The sequence below is a fragment of the Salvelinus fontinalis genome, chromosome 13 (genome assembly GCF_029448725.1).
Source record: "Salvelinus fontinalis isolate EN_2023a chromosome 13, ASM2944872v1, whole genome shotgun sequence".
Lineage (NCBI taxonomy): Eukaryota > Metazoa > Chordata > Actinopteri > Salmoniformes > Salmonidae > Salvelinus > Salvelinus fontinalis.
The window spans coordinates 53,576,422-53,599,077 of record NC_074677.1 but is presented as its reverse complement, the minus strand read 5'-3'; the positions used below and the strand labels follow the sequence as shown (position 1 = coordinate 53,599,077).

At 43.1% G+C, this 22,656-nt stretch overlaps 1 protein-coding gene across 1 annotated transcript; it reads left to right on the top strand.

Annotated features, from left to right (window-relative positions):
- The first annotated feature begins 536 nt into the window (after positions 1-536).
- Positions 537-22,380, top strand: LOC129869034 (ADP/ATP translocase 2-like). Its single transcript, XM_055943485.1, has 4 exons — positions 537-736; positions 18,198-18,681; positions 18,783-18,923; positions 20,456-22,380. Exons 1-4 carry the CDS (start codon positions 626-628, stop codon positions 20,611-20,613), a joined length of 894 nt encoding a protein of 297 aa, XP_055799460.1. The 5' UTR covers positions 537-625; the 3' UTR covers positions 20,614-22,380.
- The last annotated feature ends 276 nt before the right edge of the window (positions 22,381-22,656 follow it).

Sequence of the window (22,656 nt, the reverse complement as noted above, 5' to 3'; positions counted from 1 at the left end):
CTTGGGTACAGGTGGATCCGTGAAGAGCTCTAGTCCCTAACCTTAACCCTTACCTAATCGGATAGTACGGACCTTGTAACTTAACCCGCAGCCATGCCAAATTGGTTTCTTCGTAGGACATGCGCAAGCAGATTGTCGTGTTTCGCTTTAAAGCGGCAATCAGCTATTCATACAATAACAAAGCCCACCCCTATTTTGGTTTAAAAAAAAAGAAAACTGAGGGATGGGGCTGGAAAACTGTAACCACTCTCAAATTTATAGACAGCGCTATGGATGCAAGGACTGACCATCCATGACATCAACATGATAGTTATAACCATGTTTGGGGCTAAATAGTGTTTGTTTACATTTACTTTGTTTACAAACATTGGAGTAAAACAAGCTTATATTTTGGGTTCTGATGGGGTAGGCCTACGACAGCTCATGAGGCATTTCTAAGTTATTCTTCAAGCATCAGTGGGTGCATATTCAATTATGTCATAAAAAATGTATGTAGAAACTGCAGATTGCCACTTTAACAGGTTGTGCCAGGAAAGTCGGTGTATGTTATACCTGCCACCTGCTGTTGGAGGGCAGAGGGGATATATGGGTGTTCCGTCTGCAAGTCATCTTCCAACATCTCACAATGAATGAGACCGCAATTTCATTCGCAAAGGATTTCTTGGCTGGTGGAATCTCCGCTGCCATCTCCGAAACTGCGGTTGCTCCCATCGAGAGAGTCAAGCTTCTCCTTCAGGTAGCTATGGTTCCGTAGTAGCTTTGAGACACAACATCGGGCGTATGTGTATTTGTTGGACTCCCTGAGCTGTGCATCGTTATGGCGACGGAAAATAACCCTACCACAATATAGCCGGATCACAAAAAAACGTTTAATCTCTAGGAACTCTACTTACTAGATGTAAAGTTTAATGTGTCCCTCACTATCAATTAAATGTCTGAATGCCAACTTTTGTCCCAACTGCACCATACTCCTGCTGTGGGGAAAGTGGCAGGAAGTCTCGCATGACTGTCTCGCTTTGGGCACCAGGTCGCTAACCCCCCCTGTAAACTGCACATTAACTCACCTTTCAGATCGCGAAGTGAGTTCCCATGAAGCTATTAACACTTAATTAATGTGCAAATCAGTTCAAGTCGTACACTGGCTCCTCTGGCTGCCATGTTTTTTATTTTGATCTTCCCTTGTCTTAAAGTATGCTATTAGTCCTATTGTAATTAAGTAATCCTTTCCCCTACCTTCCTTTCTCCACCACATGGCATAGGCATAGCGCAGTAATACATCAGTACACTTGTGGTGGAATATAATACAGGACAGGTGAATAATGTTGAACTCACACATACCGAAAGGGATTTACAACAATTAATTAAATGAACGGTGGAAAAAAACAACCTGCCAATATTCTAAGATTATAATTTGAAAAAGTAGTTTTTTGTGGAACAAGTGTGTCATGGACTTGATAATTTGATTTAATATGCCCACATGGCAGATATAGAATGAAATACATGAGTATAGAGGTATAGAGAAGAGGTGGGTGCTACAGGTGGTTCTGCCAGTCACTTTCCCTCCACAGGCAGCCAGTCTCAGAAGGTGGACTTGAAGAGGGAGACTGTAAAGTCCAGGCACAGCTGTTCTCTTTGCTCTTGGAGTGTTTGCAGTGCTAGTGTATGTAGTCCATCTGTGTGATGATATGTCAAGCCCAGGTCCTTATCAGATTAGATGAAACCACATGACATTAACAGTAGCTGTAGATAATGTAATGAACAGTGGGATCTTGGAGGGTGGTTGATCATGGAGGACATCAGGTGGATCCAGGTCTGGGGAAGGGATACTGTACGCGTCTCAGAGCATGGCAGAAACCCTAGATCCTGAAGAACAATAGCAGAATAAAAGGGAAAGATATAGGGGCATAGAAGGATGCAGAAAGAAAACACACAGGTTACAGGTAGACCCTAGACCCACTCCAATTCGTATACTGCCCCAACAGATGCACAGATGACGCAATCTCAATTGCACTCCACACTGCCCTTTCCTGTCTGGAGAAAAGGAACACCTATGTGAGAATGCTATTCATTGACTACAGCTCAGCGTTCAACACCATAGTGCCCACAAAGCTCATCACTGGGATTAAACACCTCCCTCTGCAACTGGATCCTGGACTTCCTGACGGGCTGACCCCAGGTGGTAAGTGTAGGCAACAACACATCTGCCACGCTGATCCTCAACACTGGGGCACCTCAGGGGTGCGTGCTTAGTCCCCTCCTGTACTCCCTGTTCACCCACGACCTCATCCTCAAGACAAATGAGCTTATCATTGACTACAGGAAAAGGAAGGCCGAACAGGCCCCCGTTAACATTGATGATACCACCCTGCATACCACTACTGGCTTGCTTCTGAAGCTAAGCAGGGTTGGTCCTGGTCAGTCCCTGGATGGGAGACCAGATGCTGCTGGAAGTGGTGTTGGAGGGCCAGTAGGAGGCACTCTTTCCTCTGGTCTAAAAAATATCCCAATGCCCCAGGGCAGTGATTGGGGACACTGCCCTGTGTAGGGTGCCGTCTTTCGGATGGGACGTTAAACGGGTGTCCTGACTCTCTGAGGTCATTAAAGATCCCATGGCACTTATCGTAAGAGTAGGGGTGTTAACCCCGGTGTCCTGGCTAAATTCCCAATCTGGCCCTCAAACCATCATGGTCACCTAATAATCCCCAGTTTACAATTGGCTCATTCACCCCCCTCCTCTCCCCTGTAACTATTCCCCAGGTCGTTGCTGCAAATGAGAACGTGTTCTCAGTCAACTTACCTGGTAAAATAACGGTAAAATAAAAAAATAAAAATAAATGTGGCTGTAGTGGAGCGGGTCGAGAGTTTCATGTTCATGTCACCAACAAGCTATCATGGTCCAAACTAGAGGTCGACCGATTATGAACTTTCAACGTCGATACCGATACCGATTATTGGAGGCCAAAAAAGCCGATACCGATTAAATCGGGCCGATTTATAAAAATAAAATATATATATATCATACACACACAAACATTTTTGTAATAATGACAACTGCAACAATACTGAATGAACACTTTTATTTTAACTTAATATAATACATAAATACACACACACACACACACACACACACACACACACACAGCTCTGAAGTGACAATGATACTGAAGAGTCTGCTTAGGAGACAAATACTCTCAACTGTTTGAATAAAAATAGAGTTTAAGTTACCTGTGATGAATGTTGAAAACAAAAACTGTCATTTCTATATGCAGGAAATCCTATTTTAATAATGGGCATGTTAAGAATTGACGTGCGAGTCATAATTCCCATGACACCTTCTAGCAAAATCTGAAAAGCGGTTCATTCATTTATTCCATAGGATATTTTTAGATTCATTTAAAATAAGGTCTGTGTTTCGTGTAGGCTTACACCACCTTGCCAATTTTATAACTGTGTAGATATCCATAGGACAAGGTAACTCTGATCAATATTGGCTAAAAATAAGCGAAGATCATTTTTTTTGTAGAGTGGATTTATGAAAATATGTTGACAAATGTTACCTTATCCTAGTGAGATTTACACGGGTATCAAAACGTCGAGGCGGTTTAAGCCTGCACAAAACACAGACCTTATTTGAAGTAGATCAAGACATTCTCTATGGAAGACATGAACGGTAAAATAACGAAGGAACCCCTGTCAAGTTCAGCCGCAAGTTATTACAGGAATTATAACGCATCGACTATTTCTCTCTAAACCATATACCTTTGACTAATCCGGAAACTATCACCTCGAAAACAAAACGTTTATTCCGTTCTGTATTTTATCTAATGGGTGGCATCCATGAGTCTAAATATTCCTGTTACATTGCAAAACCTTCAATGTTGTCATAATTACGTAAAATTCTGGCAAATTAGTTCGCAAAGAGCCAGGCGGCCCAAACTGTTGCATATACCCTGACTCTGTGTGCAATGAACGCGAGAGAAATGACACGATTTCACCTGGTTAATATTGCCTGCTAACCTGGATTTCTTTTAGCTAAATATGCAGGTTTAAAAAGATATACTTGTGTATTGATTTTAAGAAAGGCATTGATGTTTATGGTTAAGTACATATTGGAGCAATGACAGTCATTGATTGATTGTTTTTTATAAGATAAGTTTAATGCTAGCTAGCAATTTACCTTAGCTTACTGCATTCACGGCACAGGCAGGCTCCTCGTGGAGTGCAATGTAATCAGTGTTAGAGCATTGGACTAGTTAACTGTAAGGTTACAAGATTGGATCCCCCGAGCTGACAAGGTTAAAAATCTGTCGTTCTGCCTCGTTCAGGGGTTCCTTGGCCGTCATTGAAAATAAGAATGTGTTCTTGACTGACTTGCCTAGTTAAATAAAGATTAAATAAAGGTGTAAAAAAATAAAAATTAATTTAAAAAAATGAATCGGCAAATCGGCGCCCAAAAATACAGATTTCCGATTGTTATGAAAACTTAAAATCGGCCCGATTAATCGGCCATTCCGATTAATCGGTCGACCTCTAGTCCAAACACACCAAGACACTTGTGAAGAGGGCACAACAACACCTTTTCCCCCTCAGGAGACTGAAAAGATTTGGCATGGGTCCCCAGATGCTCAAAAACTTCTACAGCTTCACCATCAAGAGCATCCTGACCGGTTGCATCACCGCCTGGCATGGCAACTGCTCGGCATCCGACTGTAAGGCGCTACAGAGGGTTCATCACTGGGGCCAAGCTTCCTGCCATCCAGGACCTATATACTAGGCAGTGTCAGAGGAAAGCCCCAAAAAATTTCAAAGACTCCAGTCAACTAGGTCATAGACTGTTCTCTCTGCTACCGCACGGCAAGCGGTACCGGAGGGCCAAGTCTAGGTCCAAAAGGCCCCTTAACAGCTTCTACCCCCAAGCCATAAGCCTGCTGAACAATTAATCAAATGGCCACCCAGACTTTTTACATTGACACCCCCCACTTTGTTTTTACACTGCTGCTACTCGCTGTTTATTATCTATACATTGTCATATTACCACTACCTACATGTACAAATTACCTCGACTAATCTGTACCCCGCACATTGGTTCGGTACCGTTACACCCTGTATATAGCCCCATTATTGTTATTTTATTGTGTTAATTTGTATGACATTTTTTACTTTAGTTTATTTAGTAAATATTTTCTTAACTCTTTCTTGAACTGCATTGTTGGTTAAAGGCTTGGAAGTAAGCATTTCATGGTAAGGTTGTATTCGGCACATGTGCATTTTTTTATTTTATTTGATCCAGGCAAGTTGAATTGTCCCCATATTGCACCTATCCAATCTACTCAGGTCTACACAAGTGTATATGGTGTAAGGGCTAGGGTTGATTTGGGATTCAGGGATAAGCTCTTTCTCAATTAGTCTTTCTTCGATTCCTTACGTCCTCTTCACCTCTAAATGTTTTGTAGTAGTTTTTACCCCTTTTTCTCCACAATTTTGTGATATCCAATTGGTAGTTACAGTCTTGTCCCATCATTGCAACTCTGGTACAGACTCGGGAGAGAATGCCAATAGTGTGCAAAGCTGTCGTCAAGGCAAAGGGTGGCTATTTGAAGAATGTCAAATATAAAATATTAGGTTACTTTTTTGGTTACTACATGATTCCATATGTGTTATTTCATAGTTTTGAATTCTTCACTATTATTCTACAATGTAGAAAATAGTAAAAGTAAAGAAAAACCCTTGAATGATTAGGTGTTCTAAAACTTTTGACTGGTTGTGTAAACTATAAAGGCATCACTATAACCATGTTACTACATATAAAGGGCTGAAACTAAAGCACCACTAGGTGGAAGTATTAACACATTAATCCTAGGGCATTATGAAGGATTGAATGGATGGAATATGACTAATTTCTATAAGGACCCTGGAAAGAGTGGGACCTAATACAATTTCCAACGTAACGTGCTCCGGCGCCATCTTAGGCTTGACCAACTAATAATTACTAACTCTCTTGACAGGCCAAATGCACTGAAAAGGCACATTAACGCGCTATAATACTCTGTATGCATACACAAATATAATACACAGAGTGTAAGAGCACTCTTCTAACCGAAATAACTGGTATGACTGCGACCCGTCATCCAATAATAAATGAATACCACAGATGGGCTGCGCATGTTACAAACCCACTGCAGTAATAACGTTTACTAAAGGAATGATTCATCGCACCAACACGTGAGAACAGCTCAAGAGAGGCAATCTTTCGTAAAAACCCACGTGTGACTTACATACCGACTTGTGTCTGGGACTGTTTTGCTACGCTTTTACCATGTCGGAGGGTATATCCGTGGCCAGTGGACGGTTCTGAAAATAAATGAGTTGTTTGCATCATCAAGCGGTGTGCAGTAAATAATGAAATCCAATTGTTAGATGCTACAGTGGTTCTTCCTTTAAAAGTTACAAGCTTATGCCGCGACCATTAGTGGTAGATGGTGGCATTCTGTCATTACACCACACTATCACAAGGGGGAGTTAGAACACTGATCTATCGGTAGTCTCAACTGTGGCACAAATTGATTGTCTTTTCATAAATTAAAGGAGGCGTTTTCAGTCTGAGAGTCTCTCTTCTCTGGCAATAGAGTCCTGCATCAGGCAACAACAAAATAAGAGAGAACTTGGGTAAATATGGGGGAATTACACTTGACATGTGGACTGACGGTTTTCGAAAAATAGGCACGGTGGGCTTTTGGTTTCTCTCCCTCTAAAAACAAAAATAAATCATTCTTAATAACAAACTGGCTTTATTTAAAAATTAGTAAGAATGTTTCACCCCATGTTCAAGAATGGCCTTTTTCCCTTTATTCAGATTACAACCGCTCACTTTCGGTTATTTGAAAACAAAATCCTCTCCAAAATATTGTTATTTTTGAAATAAGCCTTAGAAAGTTGGTTGCAATTTCAGTTTAATCCACCAGAAAATACAGAACAAATAATACAATAAACATTGTGGTTAAACTCAAATATACTAATTGATTAAAAAAAACTCTATCACTTGGAACCTTTATCAATTTGAAGGGGGAAAGGTAAGGAACTTGTCTGTCGGCCTTGCATTAAAGACCAAAATTGGTTAAAGAAAATTGTGATAAATAAAAATATATACCAGTTTAAGTTATGGACCAAAAAATTGATAGCTATGCCATATAGATTTCAAAATAGTTGGGAAGAGATTTTCGATGATCCGATTTCATGGCACATGATTTATGAATCGACACACAATTTTCCGATCCTCCTGAGAGCCCTAATCTGCTCACTTAAATGAATAGAGATCCTGGTCATGGTGCTACAGTATGTTGTTACAGCATAATCAAAGTGAGGACAATCAGCGATCTTCTGTATACTTATGGTCTGTTATAATCTGGAGTCACACCTTTTCAGTACTCCTCACCCTGCCCCAAACTCCACCCTTAAAACAGTTACCATTAAAAAACTAGCTGTTTATTTAAAAAAATGACATGGCGACCAAAGACCCAAAGAGCCAGTGCAAAAGGCGTCACTACAGTCCCTGGTTCGAATCCAGGCTGTATCACATCCGGCCGTGATTTGGAGTCCCATAGGGCGGCGCACAATTAGCCCAGCGTCGTCCGGGTTTGGCCGGAGTAGGCCGTAATTGTAAATAAGAATTTGTTCTTAACTGACTTGCCTAGTTAAATAAAGGTTAAATAAATAAAATAAATAAAAAGAGAACACGAAATGGACATAGTTTTCATCAAGCCAGCTTCTTTCTATGGTGCTACCCGTTCCAGGGTTAGGACTGTAACCACCAGAGGACTTTAAAACAATGTTTCCATGACATATTGCAGGCCTAAAACCTAAGGGTTTAACCTTTTGAATTATTGATTATATTGAAGATAATGAGTTCAGAGAGCCGATCTGTTATCCAACGATTATTATTATTATTATTATTATTATTAACCCTGCATTATAATTATATAAAAGCCCCTTAGATGTTAGATAACATGTTTTCAAACACTTGTTTTTCACAAGGGCTATTAGCAGCACGCAAAGTTCTTTGTTTGTCAGACTAATCATTGGGTCGAAACTACAGAACAGTACAAAACGAGAGAACACACATGGTTAATGTTCTGGATAAAAATAAATATATATATACACTGCTCAAAAAAATAAAGGGAACACTAAAATAACACATCCTAGATCTGAATGAATGAAATATTCTTATTAAATACTTTTTTCTTTACATAGTTGAGTGTGCTGACAACAAAATCACACAAATTATCAATGGAAATCAAATTTATCAACCCATGGAGGTCTGGATTTGGAGTCACACTCAAAATTAAAGTGGAAAACCACACTACAGGCTGATCCAACTTTGATGTAATGTCCTTAAAACAAGTCAAAATGAGGCTCAGTAGTGTGTGTGTGGCCTCCACGTGCCTGTATGACCTCCCTACAACGCCTGGGCATGCTCCTGATGAGGTGGCGGATGGTCTCCTGAGGGATCTCCTCCCAGACCTGGACTAAAGCATCCGCCAACTCCTGGACAGTCTGTGGTGCAACGTGGCGTTGGTGGATGGAGCGAGACATGATGTCCCAGATGTGCTCAATTGGATTCAGGTCTGGGGAACGGGCGGGCCAGTCCATAGCATCAATGCCTTCCTCTTGCAGGAACTGCTGACACACTCCGGCCACATGAGGTCTAGCATTGTCTTGCATTAGGAGGAACCCAGGGCCAACCGCACCAGCATATGGTCTCACAAGGGGTCTGAGGATCTCATCTCGGTACATAATGGCAGTCAGGCTACCTCTGGCGAGCACATGGAGGGCTGTGCGGCCCCCCAAAGAAATGCCACCCCACACCATGACTGACCCACCGCCAAACCGGTCATGCTGGAGGATGTTGCAGGCAGCAGAATGTTCTCCACGGCGTCTCCAGACTCTGTCACGTCTGTCACATGTGCGTGTGAACCTGCTTTCATCTGTGAAGAGCACAGGGCGCCAGTGGCGAATTTGCCAATCTTGGTGTTCTCTGGCAAATGCCAAACGTCCTGCACGGTGTTGGGCTGTAAGCACAACCCCCACCTGTGGACGTCGGGCCCTCATACCACCCTCATGGAGTCTGTTTCTAACCGTTTGAGCAGACACATGCACATTTGTGGCCTGCTGGAGGTCATTTTGCAGGGCTCTGGCAGTGCTCCTCCTTGCACAAAGGCGGAGGTAGCGGTCCTGCTGCTGGGTTGTTGCCCTCCTACGGCCTCCTCCACGTCTCCTGATGTACTGGCCTGTCTCCTTGTAGCGCCTCCATGCTCTGGACACTACGCTGACAGACACAGCAAACCTTCTTGCCACAGCTCACATTGATGTGCCATCCTGGATGAGCTGCACTATCTGAGCCACTTGTGTGGGTTGTAGACTCCGTCTCATGCTACCACTAGAGTGAGAGCACCACCAGCCAGGAAGCATAGGAACTGAGAAGTGGTCTGTGGTCACCACCTGCAGAACCACTCCTTTATTGGGGGTGTCTTGCTAATTGCCTATAATTTCCACCTGTTGTCTATTCCATTTGCACAACAGCATGTGAAATGTATTGTCAAACAGTGTTGCTTCCTAAGTGGACAGTTTGATTTCACAGAAGTGTGATTGACTTGGAGTTACATTGTGTTGTTTAAGTGTTCCCTTTATTTTATTGAGCAGTGTATATATAAACTCAGCAAAAAAAGAAACGTTCTCTCATTGTCAACTGTGTTTATTTTCAGCAAACTTAACATGTGTAAATATTTGTATGAAAATAACAAAATTCAACAACTGAGACAAACTGAACAAGTTCCACAGACATGCGACTAACAGAAATGGATCAATGTGTCCCTGAACAAAGGGTGGGTCAAAATCAAAAGTAACAGTCAGTATCTGGTGTGGCCACCAGCTGCAATAAGTACTGCAGTGCACCTCCTCCTCATGGATTGCACCAGATTTGCCAGTTCTTGCTATGAGATGTTACTCCACTCTTCCACCAAGGCACCTGCAAGTTTCCGGACATTTCTGGGGGGAATGGCCCTAGCCCTCACCCTCCGATCCAACAGGTCCCAGACGTGCTCAATGGGATTGAGATCCGGGCTCTTCGCTGGCCATTGCAGAACACTGACATTCCTGTCTTGCAGGAAATCACGCTCAGAACGAGCAGTATTGCTGGTGGCATTGTCATGCTGGAGGGTCATGTCAGGATGAGCCTGCAGGAAGGGTACCACATGAGGGAGGAGGATGTCTTCCCTGTAACGCACAACGTTGAGATTGCCTGCAATGACAACAAGCTCAGTCCGATGATGCTGTGACACACCGCCCCAGACCATGATGGACCCTCCACCTCCAAATCGATCCCGCTCAATCTTTCGAAGATAAACGCGAATCCGACCATCACCCCTGGTGAGACAAAATTGCTACTCGTCAGTGAAGAGCACTTTTTGACAGTCCTGTCTGGTCCAGCGACGGTGGGTTTGTGCCCATAGGCGACGTTGTTGCCAGTGATGTCTGGTTAGGACCTGCCTTACAACAGGCCTACAAGCCCTCAGTCCAGCCTCTCTCAGCTTATTGCGGACAGTCTGAGCACTGATGAAGGGATTGTGCGTTCCTGTGTAACTCGGGCAGTTGTTGTTGCCATCCTGTACCTGTCCCGCAGGTGATGTACCGATCCTGTGCAGGTGTTGTTACACGTGGTCTGCCACTGCGAGGACGATCAGCTGTCCGTCCTATCTCCCTGTAGCGCTGTCTTAGGCGTCTCACAGTACGGACATTGCAATTTATTGCCCTGGCCACATCTGCAGTCCTTATGCCTCCTTGCAGCATGCCTAAGGCACGTTCACGCAGATGAGCAGGGACCCCGGGCGTCTTTCTTTTGGTGTTTTTCAGAGTCTGTAGAAAGGCCTCTTTAGTGTCCTAAGTTTTCATAACGGTGACCTTAATTGCCTAACGTCTGTAAGCTGTTAGTGTCTTAACAACCGTTCCACAGGTGCATGTTCATTCATTGTTTATGGTTCGTTGAACAAGCATGGGAAACAGGGTTTAAACCCTTTACAATGAAGATCTGTGAAGTTATTTTTATATTTACGAATTATCTTTGAAAGACAGGGTCCTGAAAAAGGGACGTTTATTTTTTTTGCTGAGTTTAGTTACATTAGAAGTGTCCATCTAAGAAGGCTCAAGGTCATTGGCCACAGATAAAATTACGTCAAATCATATTATATCTACAGATTGGACAAAAATCTTGGCTAGCTAAAATAAAAATCTCGATAATCTACTGGCAAATCCTTTTTAATCTGTGTCATATGAAGAGAAATAATGAAGAGAAATTATAGATAAAACGTATTGGTGCTCATCGGCCATTGGACATAAACGTTACACAACAAGTTGGAAATCGAAAATTCAACAATGAGTGGTTTGGAAGGAATCAGTGGCTAACTGCAAGCATTGTAAAGCAATCACTAGCCGGTGGAGTGGGTGTGTGGTCCCAATTATTGATTTAACACGGAACCCAAACCGGCTGCACACGTGCGACATCATGCATAAATGTATTTTGTCCCCCTACACCAAACGCGATCACGACACGCAGGTTAAAATATCAAAACAAACACTGAACCAATGACATTAATTTGGGGACAGGTTGAAAAGCATGAAACATTTATAGCAATTTAGCTAGTTAACTTGTTGTTGTTAGCTAATTTGTCCTGAGATATAAACATTAGGTCGTTATTTTACCTGAAACGCACAAGGTCCTCTACTCCGACAATTAATCCACTTATAAAACGGTCAACCGAATCGTTTCTAGTCATCTCTCCTCCTTTCAGGCTTTTTCATCTTTGAATTTATAGGGTGATTGGCATCTAAACTTTCATAGTATTACCACGACAACCGGCAACACAGTTCGTCTTTCAATCACCCACGTGGGTATAGCCAATGAGGAGATGGCACGTGGGTACCTGCTTCTATAAACCAATGAGGAGATGGGAGAGGCAGGACTTGCAGCGCGATCTGCGTCAGAAATAGGAATTACTTCTATTTTAGCCCTTGGCAACATAGACGCGCGTGAGCAGTGTGGTTGCAATAATTGAATAACATAGATTCCTCAATTTATTTTGCAATGCTCACGCACGCGGTGCGAGCGGTGTAGTCAGGGTATAAGTTTAAGAGTCTCTTTTCCAAGCTTAAAATTATAAATATTCAACATTCCACCAAGTCAGAACAGTAGGCGAAATTAAGTGGGAAAAGTAGACCAAAGTATTAGGGTGAGGCACATGGGCTACTAACATCTTACTACACAACATACACTTAGTATTACTTTCTTAGCAGTATACATATCTCTCTGGCATATTACATAATTTATGCAGCAGCATACAATAAATTTATGGACTCACCTTTTTGTGCTGTGCTCACTTGAACAGCAAGGTGGCGCGGTGGTCCTTCGAGGGCACATTTTGTCATCAAAGTCTGGCATTCCCTGGATTTATGGTGCTTTCAACACAACTGGGGAAAAAACAAGGTTGAATGACGTCAGTGATCTTCAGGTTGTAGCTCTAGAAAGAGGCAAGAGTTCCCAACTTACAATTCCGAGTTGGATGACCGTTCAAAACACATTTTCCCAGTCAGAGCTTGTTTCTTCCTGAGTTTCCAGTTGTCTAGAATTCACGTAAGTCAAATTTCCCAGTTCTGAGTTAAAAGTTGTTTTGAGCATGGCAAAAAATCCTGCTGGATTGATAGCATGGCATATGCAACCTGTTTCAGAGAAATGTATTCATCGAATATTGTAAGAGCTTTCATTGTCTGCTTATATGCCCCCTTTATTTATCCTATGGTTCTGACTTGGTGTACAGCGAGAACACTGTAAGAATGGCCCATGTTCTGAATTCTGTCACTGTACATTTCAAAAGTGCTGAACAAATAGTTATATTGACTATGTCCTTCCTAGCTCGCTCATTAATATCTTAATTTACGTATTGCCTCTTATCCGCTTGTCGTCCCCTTGTGCCATAGTTTGTAAATCTCAATCGTCAGTAGAAACCACATTTGTTTAAGAAAGTCAGCCATGTTAGCTATGTTTTTTTTAAAGGCAGTAAATGAGGCTGAATTAACTGTTTCGTTGCCAGACAAGGCTCCGCTGATAGCCAGGTGTAGCAGTGGTAAGGTGTTGGGACAGCTTTATGTAGGCCCTAACAGTTTGTGGCCACCGTTTATCACCATTATAGTGCAATTAATGTATTGTTTAGTGTTGTGTTGTGTAGTGGCTTTGCTGGCATGCATCCCCCACCCCCCAAAAAATGGTATGGCCCATAAAGATAGACATGCTAAAATTGCCACTGATGCCATTGCAGACTACAGTTGCCTACCATTTGATACAATAAAAAATTGAAAATGACTATATCACTGGAGTCATTGCAAATCTATTTGTGCCAATTGTGTAGCCTACCTGGAGTTGGCAAATATATTTAATAAATAGCTTATAACTTCAGTTTGTTGTTGTAGCCTTGTGTTATAATGCAATTATTAATGGCCAAATTGTGTTAATTAAATTGGAAATTATCAATTGTGAACAGGGTCACAGCCCTATTGCAAATGTACAGTGCATTCGGAAAGTATTCAGACCCCTTTATTTTTCCACATTTTGTTATGTTACAGCCTTATTCTAATATTGATTCAATTGTTTTTTCCCCCATCAATCTACAATACACAGACTACCCCATAATGACAAAGCAAAAACAGGTTGTTAGAATGTTTTCAAATGTGTGTGTGTGTGTGTGTATATATACAGTATATATACACTGCTCAAAAAAATAAAGGGAACACTTAAACAACACAATGTAACTTCAAAGTCAATCACACTTCTGTGAAATCAAACTGTCCACTTAGGAAGCAACACTGATTGACAATAAATTTCACATGCTGTTGTGCAAATGAAATAGACAAAAGGTGGAAATTATAGGCAATTAGTAAGACACCCCCAAAAAAGGAATGGTTCTGCAGGTGGTGACCACACACCACTTCTCAGTTCCTATGCTTCCTGGTTGATGTTTTGGTCACTTTTGAATGCTGGCGGTGCTTTCACTCTAGTGGTAGCATGAAACGGAGTCTACAACCCACACAAGTGGCTCAGGTAGTGCATTTCACCCAGGATGGCACATCAATGCGAGCTGTGGCAAAAAGGTTTGTTGTGTCTGTCAGCATAGTGTCCAGAGCATGGAGGCGCTACCAGGAGACAGGCCAGTACATCAGGAGACGTGGAGGAGGCCGTAGGAGGGCAACAACCCAGCAGCAGGACCGCTACCTCCGCCTTTGTGCAAGGAGGTGCACTGCCAGCGCCCTGCAAAATGACCTCCAGCAGGCCACAAATGTGCATGTGTCTGCTCAAACGGTCAGAAACAGACTCCATGAGGGTGGTATGAGGGCCCGACGTCCACAGGTGGGGCTTGTGCTTACAGCCCAACACCGTGCAGGACGTTTGGCATTTGCCAGAGAACACCAAGATTGGCAAATTCGCCACTGGCGCCCTGTGCTCTTCACAGATGAAAGCAGGTTCACACTGAGCACATGAGCACATGCGACAGACGTGACAGAGTCTGGAGACGCCGTGGAGAACGTTCTGCTGCCTGCAACATCCTCCAGCATGACCAGTTTGGCGATGGGTCAGTCATGGTGTGGGGTGGCATTTCTTTGTGGGGCCGCACAGCCCTCCATGTGCTCGCCAGAGGTAGCCTGACTGCCATTAGGTACCGAGATGAGATCCTCAGACCCCTTGTGAGACCATATGCTGACACATGCACATTTGTGGCCTGCTGGATTTCATTTTGCAGGGCTCTGGCAGTGCACCTCCTTGCACAAAGGCGGAGGTAGCGGTCCTGCTGCTGGGTTGTTGCCCTCCTACGGCCTCCTCCACGTCTCCTGATGTACTGGCCTGTCTCCTGGTAGCGCCTCCATGCTCTGGACACTACGCTGACAGACACAGCAAACCTTTTTGCCACAGCTCGCATTGATGTGCCATCCTGGATGAACTGCACTACCTGAGCCACTTGTGTGGGTTGTAGACTCCGTCTCATGCTACCACTAGAGTGAGAGCACCGCCAGCATTCAAAAGTGACCAAAACATCAGCCAGGAAGCAAGGAACTGAGAAGTGGTGTGTGGTCACCACCTGCAGAATCACTCCTTTTTTGGGGGTGTCTTGCTAATTGCCTATAATTTCCACCTTTTGTCTATTCCATTTGCACAACAGCATGTGAAATTTATTGTCAATCAGTGTTGCTTCCTAAGTGGACAGTTTGATTTCACAGAAGTGTGATTGACTTGGAGTTACATTGTGTTGTTTAAGTGTTCCCTTTATTTTTTTGAGCAGTGTATATATATAGACAGAAGTATACATTTACATAAGTAATCAGACTCTTTACTTTGTTTTTCCCCCTCATCAATCTACACACAATACCCCATAATGACAAACCAAAAACAGTTTTTTATTTACTTTTTGTAAATCTATTCAAAATAAAAAACTGAAATATCACATTTACATAAGTATTCAGACCCTTTACTCAGTACTTTGTAGAAGCACCTTTGGCAGCGATTACAGCCTCAAGTCTTCTTGGGTAAGACGCTACAAGCTTGGCACACCTGTATTTGGGGAGTTTCTCCCATTCTTCTGTGCAGATCCTTTCAAGCTCTGTCAGGTTGGATGGGGAGTGTCTCTGCTCTATTTTCAGGTCTCACTAGAGATGTTCAATCAGGTTCTGGCTGGGCCACTCAAGGACATTCAGAGACTTGTCCCGAAGCCACTCCTAAGTTGTCTTGGATGTGTGCTTACGTTCGTTGTCCTGTTGGAAGGTGAAACTTCAACCCAGTCTGAGGTCCTGAGTGCTCTGGAGCAGGTTTTCATCAAGGATCTCTGTACTTTGCTCCGTTCATCTTTCCCTCGATCCTGACTAGTTTCCCAGTCCCTGCCACTTAAAAACATCCCCCCAGCATGATGATGCCACCACCATGCTTCACCGTAGGGATGATGCAAGGTTTCGTCCAGACGTGAGGCTTGGCATTCAGGCCAAAGAGTTCCATCTTGGTTTCATCAGACCAGAGAAACTTGTTTCTCATGGTCTGAGAGTCCTTTAGGTGCGTTTTGGCAAACTCCAAGCAGGCTGTCATGTGCCTTTTACAGAGGAGTGGCTTCCGTCTGGCCGCGCTACCATTAAGGCCTGATTGGTGGAGTGCTGATGGATGGTTGTCCTTCTGCAAGGTTATCCCATTTCCACAGAGTAAAACCCTTCGACCTCATGGCATGGTTTTTGCTCTGTGGGACCTTATATAGACCGGTGTGTGCCTTTCCAAATCATGTCCGATCAATTGAATTTACCACAAGTGGACTCCAATCAAGTTGTAGAAACATCTCAAGGATGATCAATGGAAACAGGATGCACCTGAACCTAATTTCGAGTCTGAATATTTTTGTAAAGTAAGGTATTTCTGTTTTTTAAAAACCTGTTTTTTCTTTATCATTATGGGATATTGTGTGTAGATTGAGGACATTTTTATTTATTTAATCCATTTTAGAAAAGGCTGTAACATAACAAAATGTGGAAAAAGGGAAGGAGTTTGAATACTTTCCGGATGCAGTGTATTATTCTCCACATTTAATGACCGTTTCATTGTGGACTTTTCCCTAAAATGAGATGTTAGCATTTTGAATTGCAATTATAAACCCAGATTTTTGTCAGTATCTGATGCCTATTGAAATAACAGGTCAACGGTTTGTAGTCTTAACATCTGGCACATAATAATGGCACAATTGCCAGAAAGTTCGAACAAGTTTTTCCAGATCCTCTGTCCAGCTTTCATCACTCAAACACCTGTCCAATTTATCTATGGTTATGCACATGCGCAAACGGGATTTATTCACAATTATAAACGGGGTAGTTTGAGCCCTGAATGCTGATTGGTTGAAAGCCATGGTTAATCAGAAGTGTACCACTGGAATGACAAAAAACGTAACTTTTTAGTGTTCTAATTACATTGGTAACCTGTTTATAATAGCAATAAGGCACCTCAGGGGTTTGTGGTATGGCCAATATGTGACTCAGCACCTGGATTCGTATTTTTTTTTACATTGGATACAAGTAGAGACCCAGAGCTACAAAATTGTATATCATACACTGCATTTGAGGAAACAATGGGAAAGTAATTATACTTTGAAAGTTGATAACTTAAACTCACATTTGAGAAAACCGTCTTTCAATGTTTTGGTACTAATATTGGAGAGCCCTTCTTTCTCTACACCCATTCAGCATTGTTCCCACCCTCTTAAGCCTTAGCCCCACCCATCTCTCTAAGGGTTGATCCAACCATTTTGTACTAACTTGCCAGCTACTTCCAGACATCTGAGAGAACAGCTCACTGAACATTACTCGCCCTACCTATTTTGCGTTAAAATCAAATCAAATGTATTTATATAGCCCTTCGTACATCAGCTAATATCTCAAAGTGCTGTACGGAAACCCAGCCTAAAACCCCAAACAGCAAGCAATGCAGGTGTAGAAGCACGGTTCAGAACGCACACTGGACGCTCTGGCCAATAAGTAGGGTTGTTCCGAAAGCTCTGACCTCACAACTACAATCAAGCACCCAAGCTAAGTGGCTAACATTGGCTAGCTACTTCCAGACACATAATGAGAGAACACCACACTCTGACCATTTTACTCGCCCTAGCAGAGCTGGTTAGGCTTTTTTCATGTTATCCAGAGGGTTGGTGACTGTAACTGTGCTGCTGGCAACAATTGAATTAAGCTTTGTTGCTGACGTTTACTGACACTGGACATATTCAACGTGTGTTGAGCATTCAAAAACTGCATCAGTTATTCTGCGCTCTGGCACACTAAGACAAGTCTTTTGTAAAGAAATGTTGCTAGATAGCTAGCTAGGTAAACAATGAATCCCAACGCTGTCGACTGTGGTATTTTGGACGCAGTAATTGCAGTATACTGTAGTTATACTGCAGTGTACTGCAGTTATAATGAACTCTGATTGCAATCTTTTTTCTTAAGGGAGGGCAGCTCAGTGTAAACAATTGTAACGGTAGGGTCGGTATCTTCCGGCAAGCTGCAGGGCTTACAACTTCAGAGCTTTACCATCTTGCCATGTTAAGGGTTGTATTGCACAGTTTTCTTCTATTCTTTAACAGGTCCAACATGCCAACAAGCGGATCACAAAAGAAATGCAGTACAAGGGTATCGTTGATTGCATTACCCGCATTCCCAAGGAAGAGGGCTTCCTTGCCTTCTGGAGAGGTAACCTGGCCAATGTCATCAGAGCCTTTCCCTCCCAGGCCCTCAACTTCGCCTTCAAAGACAAGTACAAGAGTGTCTTCCTTGACGGCGTAGACAAGCGCAAGCAGTTCTGGAGGTACTTCGCTGGCAACCTGGCCTCTGGTGGTGCTGCAGGAGCCACCTCCCTTTGCTTCGTCTACCCTCTTGATTTCACCAGAACCCGTCTGGGAGCTGATGTTGGAAAGGCCAGAATGAGGGAGTACAATGGTCTAGCAGACTGCTTGGTGAAGACATTCAGGAGTGACGGTCTGAGGGGTCTGTACCAGGGCTTCACAGTGTCTATACAAGGCATCATCATCTACAGAGGTTCCTACTTCGGCATGTATGACACAGCTAAAGGTATATAACACTGATAACATTTTCACAGAAAGATATTGGTGTCTGAACATTTTATAGATATGCGTGTGGATATGAATATGTACTATTCGGTGTGCTTGCAGGAATGTTGCCAGACCCAAAGAATACTTCCATCTTAGTGAGCTGGGCAATCGCTCAGTCTGTAACTGCTGTGGCCGGCCTGACGGCCTACCCTTTCGACACCGTCCGTCGTCGTATGATGATGCAGTCAGGCCATAAAAGCGGTGAGTTTCCCTGTGACCCAAACCATTTAAGCCCCATTTCCATTAGCACTTTGAAGTCCACCCAGGTTGGGCTGGCCTTGGTGGGCTATCTCAAATTGTGTTTCCACTGCCTCCAGAAATGAGAAATGATGTCATGTTGCTAAGTAGCCAATGTGTGACTGCGGCTGGCTTCGCTAATGTTGTTAGCTAGCGAGAAAGATGTTAAATAATTTTATTCACCCTTGCCATACTGTAACTAACGTTACCCCATACTCCTGCCAGTGCCAGCCAGACTCAGAGCCAAGTATTGCTGGCGTTAGCTAGCTAGCTAAACGTAGCTTCATCTCTAGCATAACAGTCTAGCTAGCTTAATTCCTACCTTGCTTGCCATCGTATTGGCTATTAGCTAGCTAGCTAACCAAGCAAACCAGACGACAGGTTCATATCAAGCTTTCAATACGACCTGGCCAGCTAAAATTCCTGCTAGCTCACGTTAGCTAGCTAGGTAGCTTGTTTCAACTCTGATTTGCTCGCTAATGTTAGGTAGCTAGCATTCGGTGGTCGACTGTTCTCATAAAAGTTTGTGTAGGTTCTCATAAAAGTTTATTGTGTAGTGCAAAAATGAATGAAGGATCCAGCTATGGTGGTAATTTGTGTCATGTCTGTACTGCAGTACTGCTTGTCCATGTGCTAGCTAACAGCAACAAGCCCAGACAAGTTATGTGCCAGCATCCAGCAGTGGTTGCATAGTCATGGCGTCACCAGCCCGAATTCTAATAGAGCTGGGACCAGTTGTGAAACTGGGCTGTACTGATCCTGGTTTCCCTCGACCCTGCTCGAATTTGAATATTCCATTCGAACCAGCTCAAATTCGGCCCTAATTATTATTATTATTTATTTATTTATTTATTTATTTATTTATTATCCCCTTTTCTCCCCAATTTTCGTGGTATCCAATCGCTAGTAATTACTATCTTTTCTCATCGCTACAACTCCCGTACGGGCTCGGGAGAGACGAAGGTCGAAAGCCATGCGTCCTCCGAGGCACAACCCAACCAAGCCGCACTGCTTCTTTAACACAGCGCGCCTCCAACCCGGAAGCCAGCCGCACCAATGTGTCGGAGGAAACACCGTGCACCTGGCCCCCTTGGTTAGCGCGCACTGCGCCCAGCCCGCCACAGGAGTCGCTGGAGCGCGATGAGACAAGGAAATCCCTACCGGCCAAACCCTCCCTAACCCGGACGACGCTAGCCCAATTGTGCGTCGCCCCACGGACCTCCCGGTCGCGGCCGGCTGCGACAGAGCCTGGGGGCGAACCCAGAGACTCTGGTGGCGCAGTTAGCACTGCGATGCAGTGCCCTAGACCACTGCGCCACCCGGGAGGCCCAAATTCGGCCCTAATTTTAAGTGCCAGTGGAAACAGGGCTTTAGTGTTACCACGTTTAAATGAATCGGGAGGAGTTGCACATGTGGACGACTAGTAGAAACATGCTATTTCAAATATTACTTAATTGGCATAACATCCTAACTTGTGTCGTCTTACATTTTTAAAGCTGATATCATGTATCTTGGGACCATTGACTGCTGGAGGAAGATTGCTCGTGATGAGGGTGGAAAGGCCTTCTTCAAGGGAGGCTGGGCCAATGTTCTCCGAGGCATGGGTAGTGCCTTTGTGCTGGTCTTTTACGATGAGCTCAAGAAAGTTCTCTAAATTCCTTTTTTAAAACATCACTGGCTAAATGTAACACAACTTTTCATGCCTGTGGACTGAATTCTGCCTTATTTATTTGAACCCTGCCTTCCTACAATCTATGGGTAGTGATTATGCTCCGGCTTCAGTTAGATAAAAGGCAACCGCCTTAAAGCTAAACCAAAGGTTTACAAACTACAGGCCACTAAGTACACTGGTTTAAATGAAGATATGGATTTCTCACTATTCCTGTAGAGTCTTAGTGGTCCCTTTGATGACATTTAGTGGACATAATTGCCCTATTGCTATGTTTTGACTACTGTGGTCCATGTTTGCTACCATCTTGTGTGCTATTAAATGTGTGGCTCTCCTACGCTCACCATTTTTCCCACTCAAGGCTATAACTAATTTGTATTTTCTAATACTTCTAACATGGAACAAAGATTTTAAAACTCTAAAGCCTTCTGGCTGCATGGCCTTCGTCAGGGAATAGAAAAGATCCAATGAGGTCTTCTTTTGAACAAACCTAGCCAGCCCAATTTTGAATATAATCTAAATTTGATCACATTCACATTTTCTCCTGACACACAAATGGACTATAAATACATAACGTTATTAATTAGTTTTTGCCCTGACCAGATGGACAGGGCGCATAGGCTGTATGCACTTGCTCTTATTAGTAGCCTACAGTTGATCAGACGTAAAAATTGTCTCATTTTCATCCCATACAGCATGTCAGATTTCTAATGTTTAGGTGTGGCCTAGGCTGCGGCAACATTTGTCATGAGTTTTTGCTTGTGTCTGTCCGGAGTGATTATGTGTTCTTTGCTAAATAAATACAGGAGGAAAGTGCAAAGCCTACTTGAGCGCAAGTGAAAAAATGTGCTGCGTCAACCTCTCTCTTTAATCTAACGTTTAATGGATGATGCGATGGAAGCTATCAAGTCATTCGGAATTGTTTTCGACATCCCAGAAAAGATGTTCAGCGTGTAAAGCATCGTAACGTGCAATTACAGCCGGCTTGATGGTAGGCTTCCTGTTAACCAGCTATACATTTGATACCAGTTGGTATTGAACACCCTCACCTTCTCATCCTTCTTCATGAAACTAATCTTAGGCAGAGGTCGACCCTCGCTTTTAATCTGTACCTTTTCCTTGTACCCCAGAGAACGAAAGGGGCTCTTCAACAAAAAGTCCACAACATTTTAGGCAGCGTTGGCCATTCTTCCATTCTGGCAGAGAAAACCTCACACTCACTGGTAGCTAGCTAGCTACTGAAGTTAGTTAGCTACTGAAGTTTTAGCAAGGCAACTTTAAATAAATTGCACTAACTGGACACAAAAAATAAAGTTCTAAACCCAAGAAAACAATTTATAATTTGCCTCCTCCAACACCTGTAATTTGAAAAACTAATTTGAATTGAATAATGTCCCAAAAATGCCCAACTATCACTCTTCACGCTTAATCTCTACCCAACAATGTCACCAAGCTTCTCAACACATAGAACCCCCATAATGCTCTGTGGCACAATCCTAATACAACACACTAGGTTTATCTCTGATCCTACATCTATGATTGGATGGATAACATGTCAGTTCATACTGCAAAAGCTTTGATTGGTTGGAGGACGTCCTCCAAAGTGGTCATAATTACCATGTATGTCTACGGAAGGGGGTGAGGCCTACCAGCCTCCTAGGTTTTGTATTGAAGTTAATCTAGCCAGAGGAGGACGAAAGCTAGGTGTCCTCCGGCTACACCATGGTGCTAGCCCAGACACTGCTGTTGAAGTTACTGTAGACCTTCCTTGCAAAATAGTGTATTTTAACCAATTATTTAATGACATATGAATATATTTCATTTAGTTTTTAATGTTTCACTATTTTTATTTTTATGAAATTTCACTGAGGAGGATGATCCTCCCCTTCCTCCTCTGAGGAGCCTCCTCTGGCCCTGAAAAAAGGGCAATGCAGATTAATGAAAGCTTGCCTTTCAGTGCTGTTATTCAAGCTGTGTGAGGGAAACAAATGTATTTACACACTTGTTATAATTTGTCATACATTTACC